Raw genomic sequence first — 6,136 nt, forward strand, 5'->3', positions numbered from 1 at the left:
GGCCACGCTTGACCCACGGTGACCCCTAATTGAGCTGGAGATGAAGTGTGCATCACGGCGGCCCCTTACTCCATCTGCAGGGCCAGGCTCTTGGGGCGACCCTTCTCTCGCCACTGAGGGTCTCTGTACAGTGGGGTTCCCGTGGCTGATGCCCATGACGTGCTGGGCTGTGCCGGAAGGGGCAGGTGACCTTGCGCTGCAGAGGCTGACTGTTTGTCATTCTTAGAAAGTCCCTGAGCAGGCAGACAGCTTTGGCTAGATGTGAAAGCCTGAAAGACGGTTGCCCTTGGACACCCTTCCACGTGGCTGGGGCCCCTACCTTTAACCGCTGGGGTGACTGCCGCCCGAGGCTGACTGCTAGAAGCAGAAGGGTAACGGAACCCAGCGGTCTCCCGATATGTCTGTGGTTCCAAACAAGATGGCTTCCGCAGAGTGCCCCCTGTCAGACAGCCTGGGTCAGCAGATCCCCTGTGCCGTGTTGTCCGCTGGGTCCTCAGGCATCGGGCAGCTGCAAGGGCGAGGAAGAGGACAGATGGCCTCCGTCTAGACCCGGGGACAGTGCCGGGATGGTTCAGCAGTGCCCGGAGCGGCTGGCGGAGCTCCAACAAGTAGCCCATCTAAACCCCATGCGAGTCCCGGACGGGCAGATTTCAGTTTGCGACTGTTCCCGTGTGCTTAGCCCCCGGCAGTGGTCACAGCGCGTGGCGTGTGCTGCAGAATCGACTTGGCCGGTTTGGGGAGTCGGCGCTGGCGGGCTCTTTGTCGGGGGCGTTTGCGTCTGCACTGTCTCGTTTGCTACTGCCGGGCTGCTTCTGTGAGTGTCGTCCACTTCTCGCCTGCCCTCCCCGGCCCTGCAGGCCCTCCCTTCCCGAGGCGTCTTCCAGGCCCGGCGTCACAGGGTACACAGGCACCAACTTGTCAGCCGCCTCCAAGGCTCCGCACCCCAGACCCGCACTGCCGAGCGTGGGGCTGGTGCTCTGAGCCCGCAGCTGTGAGCAGCGAGGCCCCCGGCCGCAGAGTACGGTCTGTTCCGGTCAGTGTCTGTCATTCTGGTCACACTCCTGGGCTGGGGATTGCAGAGGCCCGTTCAGAGCAGTTTCTCCAGCCCGTCCTAGGACGTGTGACCCATACAGGTGGCTTCCTGGCTCGGGAAATGAGGGCCGTAAAACCAAGCTTTGCCACACCAGGGACTTTACACCCTCCCGCCTTTTGTTTATGAAGCACATTTTTATTGTCCCCTTGCAGGAGGAGAGGGTGGGAGTGGGGCCAGGGTCCTGATCGAATATGGTGGGACAAGAGTCAGCTCCGTCGCAGCAGCCTCGGAGCCACGGGCCAGGCCGTGGCCCCCAGAGAATACGCTGACCCAGTGTTGGGGGGCCAGGGTGGCTGCTGCCTGGCCTCCCCAGGGCAAAGGCAGGACAGTTTTTCCAGACGCAGCTCCGCTCAGACTGCGCTGGACTCGTCCCTGTGTGGCCAGCCAGGGGCCGGTTGGCTGCAGAGCACCTGTCACCCTGTGGGGAAGGCCTGACTCTCGGAACAGTCAATCAGTCCTCACCGGGGGGCACTTTCTCACACACGCGCGCGCCTCAGGCTGCGCTGCGCTGGTGCTGCGGCCCCACCCTGAAGCCGCTGGAGGGCAGGCCAGGGACCCCTGCCCTCCCGGGGCCACGCCGGGCAGGAGGCTGAAGGGTAGCGAGCCGCCAGGACTTTGTGCTTGAGACTCAGGATTAGAGGTTGCTGAGGGATTGACGCCTAAAGCGTTTGTGTGTGTGTGTGTGTGTGTGTGTGTGTGTGTGTGTGTGTGTGTGTGTGTGTTTGCGGGGGGGCTTGTGTGGGTGTATATGTGGGGGGCGATGTGTGTGTGTGGGTTGGGGGGGCTTGTGTGAGTGTGTGTGGGGGGGTGGTGTGTGCGGGGGGGGCTTGTGTGAGTGTGTGTGTGGGGGGGTCCTGGCCCAGCGAAGGACAGGGGGAGGACAGGGGGTTGGAACACCAGGCCCCTCTTCGGCGTGGCTGCACCTTGGAGGTGCCCCCAAGGTCGTCCTTCTGGGAGCCAGCTGTGTCTTCCTGGGTGAAGAAGTGTGGCCTCCTGACTCGGCCCTCTGACCTCGAGGACCCTCGCCGCCTCGTCCAGGCTGCAGGCGTGTCCTGGAACTGCCTGGGGAAGGCGCTCTGAGTGTTCGGCACGCGTTGTTGGTGCGGGGCTTCCTTTAGAGGAGGCTGGAGTGGATCACGCCACCTCTGCGTCCAGGGTGTGTGGCTTTTTGTCACGTCCAGGGTGTGCGGCCTGACGGCCGTCATTAACAGGCTTGGAGAGCCTCCCCGTCGGCGACAGCAGGGCCTTGGGCCGCTGTCTGCTCTCTGGAGTTTTTAGGTTTGAAGTTCTCAGCTTGACCTTGATCAGCATCTGGTGCAAGGACCTGTCAGGTTCGGGTTCTCTGTGATGCAGTGGGCTTTGTTCGCGCGTCTGAGACACGAGTCACCACCCAGTGGTCAGATAGCAGGGGAAGCCAGAGGGACCCGCACAGGCCACCTCATCTGCCCACCCGTAGCTAGGTGTTTTGGACTCATTCACACCAACCACCCTGCGCGCTTCCTGCTTTCCGAAGCTCCCGGGGGTCCCTGGCCCGGGTGAGGGAGGAAGAGGGCCTGGAGGCGGGGGCCATTCTGTCACATGCACCCATTCTGGTTGCTTCTGGGGGACTGGGACTTCCCTCTGCCCTCATCGCACTGGGCCGTGGTGGGGTCGCAGGGGTACCGGGCCCTGTTAAGGTGCTGGGCGGGGCCTGGCCGAGTCAGCTGCAAGCAGTTCCGTGGTCAGGAAGGAAGGACGGGCGCCCTCCCGACACCGTAGGACACGCGAGACGCACTGGTCCCCAGCGAGGCCCCTTCACTGTCTGCCTTGAAAGAGAGTGGGCCTTTCAAGAGCACTTGTCCCCTCTCGTCCCCAAGTGCCGTATGGGAAGCATTATCTAAATTTTCTCCTGAAATCAGAGAGTGAACATATGAGTCTTTAGCCGGGTCCTCTGGTGCCAGTTGTGAAAACTGGGCACGCCAGGCTGGGGCTGAGGCTGACTGGGCCCTCCTGGGCACCTCTCAGCTCTGTCCCCGCCTGCCGAGGCCTGCGACACACAGGCTGCCTCCCCCTTGCCATGGGGAAACGCCACTTCTTTACGTTCCCAGCAGGGAGGTCTTTTCTGTGCCCCCCCCTCCCCTCCCCTCCTCAGTGAAAAACACCAATCTGCTTGGCTTCCCTTGCTTTGTTCTTGTTTTATTTGTTTTTTGTTTGTCGATTGAAGATCTGAAAAAATCACGGGACCAAAATAAACACATGTCCCCCTTACGCCCGGGAAACTGCAGACCGGCGGGTTTTGTCAGATCGCCCTTTGTAGCTTCTGTCGGGCACGCTTTTCCCGACGTGCTGCTGGCGCTGTTGGATCGAGCACTGACCCTGTCTCTTCTTTCGCACTAGCGCTGCTCGCCTACGGAAGAGCCGGGAAGGTGCTGGTGGAGACCAGGTAGACGTGCCCTCTGCTTGGCGACGCGCTCCCTCCCTCACCCGTAGCTAAAGAGAAACTCGACGACAAAATGAATGCTGTGCTTCAGACGTGGATGAGCCCATAACTTACAATGTTTTTCTGAAGTATTACTTACGAAGTATTTGAAAGTTCAATTTATTATACCCTTAAAGTGATTAGTGTCAAAGTGGAAAGCCTCATTTAAGTCTTACTAAGGAAATTATGAAAAATGGAAAACTTGGGAACACAGCAAAATCGCATTCCCTCAGTCAGAGTTAGCCTCTCAGTACGGGTCCCGAAACTTTTACCTGCCACCTCAAACACTGTTGCATCAAGGTGGCATTAGGCGTAGATGTCATATTTTTCTCCCTTTGGAGTAAAATTTTATGAGATGAAAAACTGCTGGGAGAGCGCCTTCTTTAGGCTTCGAAATTCGGGAACCGTAAATAGAGGAAGAATCCTTGTTGATTCCTGGGTTGTCCTGTCACTCGTCTGATGTCACAGTGCATTTTTGTAGCACCTGAGGGAACGTTGAGCCCCGCAGGGAAGGGCCGGGTGGAGCGGAGGGCTCCGCGGAGGCCCCCGCGTCCTGAGCACTGACCGTTCAACGTGCGAAGCCCCGCCTTTCATTCAGCTCGGTCTCGCATAGTCACATGCCAGCAGCGGTCCGTGGGGACCGGGCTCGGCATCAGGGTCCCTCCCAGACCATGAGCACAGCCCAAGCCCGGGCCTCAGCTGAGCGGCCCGGCTCCGACCGTGGTGAGACCACGGACTCCTACAGAATGCCATTAAGACCACGACCTCCTTCTTTGCAGCATGATCGGGCTGATGCTGGGGACCTGCATTGCCTTCTACGTTGTCATTGGCGACTTGGGGTCCAACTTCTTTGCTCGGCTGTTTGGGTTTCAGGTGAGGACCCTCTGCAGTGTCTGGTGTCTTAGAATGCTCATGTGACACCCCTCTAAGCCCCTATCTCAGACCCGCCGGCTGAGACCAGTGCTGTGGACTTGACCCCGGGCCTTTGGGCTGGGTGACGCCTGTCCACCTCCGCGCTCGGTTCCCCCAGGTGACTGGCACCTTCCGTGTGCTCCTGCTCTTCGTGGTGTCCCTGTGCATGGTGCTCCCGCTGAGCCTGCAGCGGAACATGATGGCCTCCATCCAGTCCTTCAGCGCCATGGCCCTCATCTTCTACACCATGTTCATGTTTGTGGTGAGTGTCGGGCTGCCAGCTGCCTCTGGAGATGATGGGCAAGCGGCTGGGCCTGGGAAGTGATGTGAGCCCGGTGGACACAGGCTTCAGTGCGGGGCCCGAAGCTGGTCCGCTGGGAAGCGAAGGTCACGCAGAGAAGGGTTTTACGTGGGTTTGCGGCCAGGGGTCACAGTGCCAGCGTTTGGTCACCGGGCAAGCAGTTTTCTAAGTGAGCTTTTCTAAGTGAGGAGATGGGAGGGGCCCATGTGGGGCGGGTGCTCAGAACATCTGGTCCTCACTGAGCGTGTGGAGGCCGAGAGGGAGCCCCAGGGACCTGTGCCCCCGCTTGTCCGTTTGCTGGCATGGTCACAAACGATCTTTCCCCGGGAAAGGAACCTGGTGGTCTCTGCAGTCAGCTTTCCTTAGATGGCCGAGCACTGGGGGCGTGCCCAGAGGCCCTCAGCCATAAGTGCCAGCCCATGACACTTACCCACTGCTCTCCAGACAGCCGTTCTCGTGGATTTGTCCTTTAAAAAGTTTGTGCAGGGATGGGGAAGGACTTACCCAGGTGGGGGTCCACCCTGCCACCTGAGGCAACTGGGGTGGGCACGCTGAGTGGGCCGCGCTGCTTACTGTCTGCACTCAGTGGCCCCTGTTCGGGCCGTTGCCCCCGAGTGCCAGGCGGGCTCTGCGGCGCGTGCTCCTCTTGCAGCCCAGCAGCCAGCAGGAACTGGGGTGGTGTGCACACCTGCCCTCCAGCTGGTGGCAGCAGGCTGCGCTGCGGGGAGCACGTGGGCTGAGATGGGCAGCGGGGAGCGCTGTGCGCCATCCTCCCGCCCACTCTCCACGGCGTCGTGGGCGCGGTGGCACCGTGCTCGGCCCGGCATGGTCTAGGCCTGTGGTGGCTGACAGGCCCCCTCGAACCTTTCTCCTCCACATACAGATCCTGTTGTCTTCGCTCAAGCACGACCTCTTTGGGGGACAGTGGCTCCACCGGGTCAGCTATGTCCGCTGGGAGGGCGTCTTCCGCTGCATCCCCATCTTTGGCATGTCCTTTGCCTGCCAGTCGTAAGTACCGCTGCTCCGGGGGCCCCGTGGCTGGACAGTTCGATGTGGGTGGGGTGTGGTGCTGGGCGATGGGCGTCATCTGTTTTAATTGGATAACAGGCCACTGAAGGGACGTGTTGTGTTCAGTCGTAACCTTTTCCCCCGCTCTGTGTTGAGGGAGATCATTATATTTTTATATGTTTTTTACATAGAGAAATTGACTTTATTCCCGAGACATGTCGCCAGCACTGCTGGTGAGAGCACCCGGTTTGCCAAGTCCCCCACGAGACGAGCTGGCTGTGGGGAGCGCGCAACAGCCCAAACCATCTGATCCGCAGAGTCCCGAGCATTTTGCCAGAAGTTAGCTGTTCGTGTGAGCAGCTTC

At 60.2% G+C, this 6,136-nt stretch overlaps 1 protein-coding gene across 1 annotated transcript in view; it reads left to right on the forward strand.

Moving 5' to 3' along the window:
• SLC38A10 (solute carrier family 38 member 10) overlaps positions 1-6,136 on the forward strand; it is a 35,677-nt gene that overhangs the window by 4,114 nt on the left and 25,427 nt on the right. The window contains exons 3-7 of the mRNA XM_023538658.1: positions 3,470-3,515; positions 4,331-4,424; positions 4,582-4,725; positions 5,648-5,772; positions 5,964-5,989. Coding sequence (XP_023394426.1) covers positions 3,470-3,515; positions 4,331-4,424; positions 4,582-4,725; positions 5,648-5,772; positions 5,964-5,989 — 435 coding nt within the window. The remainder of the gene's footprint in view (positions 1-3,469; positions 3,516-4,330; positions 4,425-4,581; positions 4,726-5,647; positions 5,773-5,963; positions 5,990-6,136) is intronic.

The sequence above is a fragment of the Pteropus vampyrus genome, unplaced genomic scaffold, assembly GCF_000151845.1.
Source record: "Pteropus vampyrus isolate Shadow unplaced genomic scaffold, Pvam_2.0 Scaffold227, whole genome shotgun sequence".
NCBI classification, from domain to species: domain Eukaryota; kingdom Metazoa; phylum Chordata; class Mammalia; order Chiroptera; family Pteropodidae; genus Pteropus; species Pteropus vampyrus.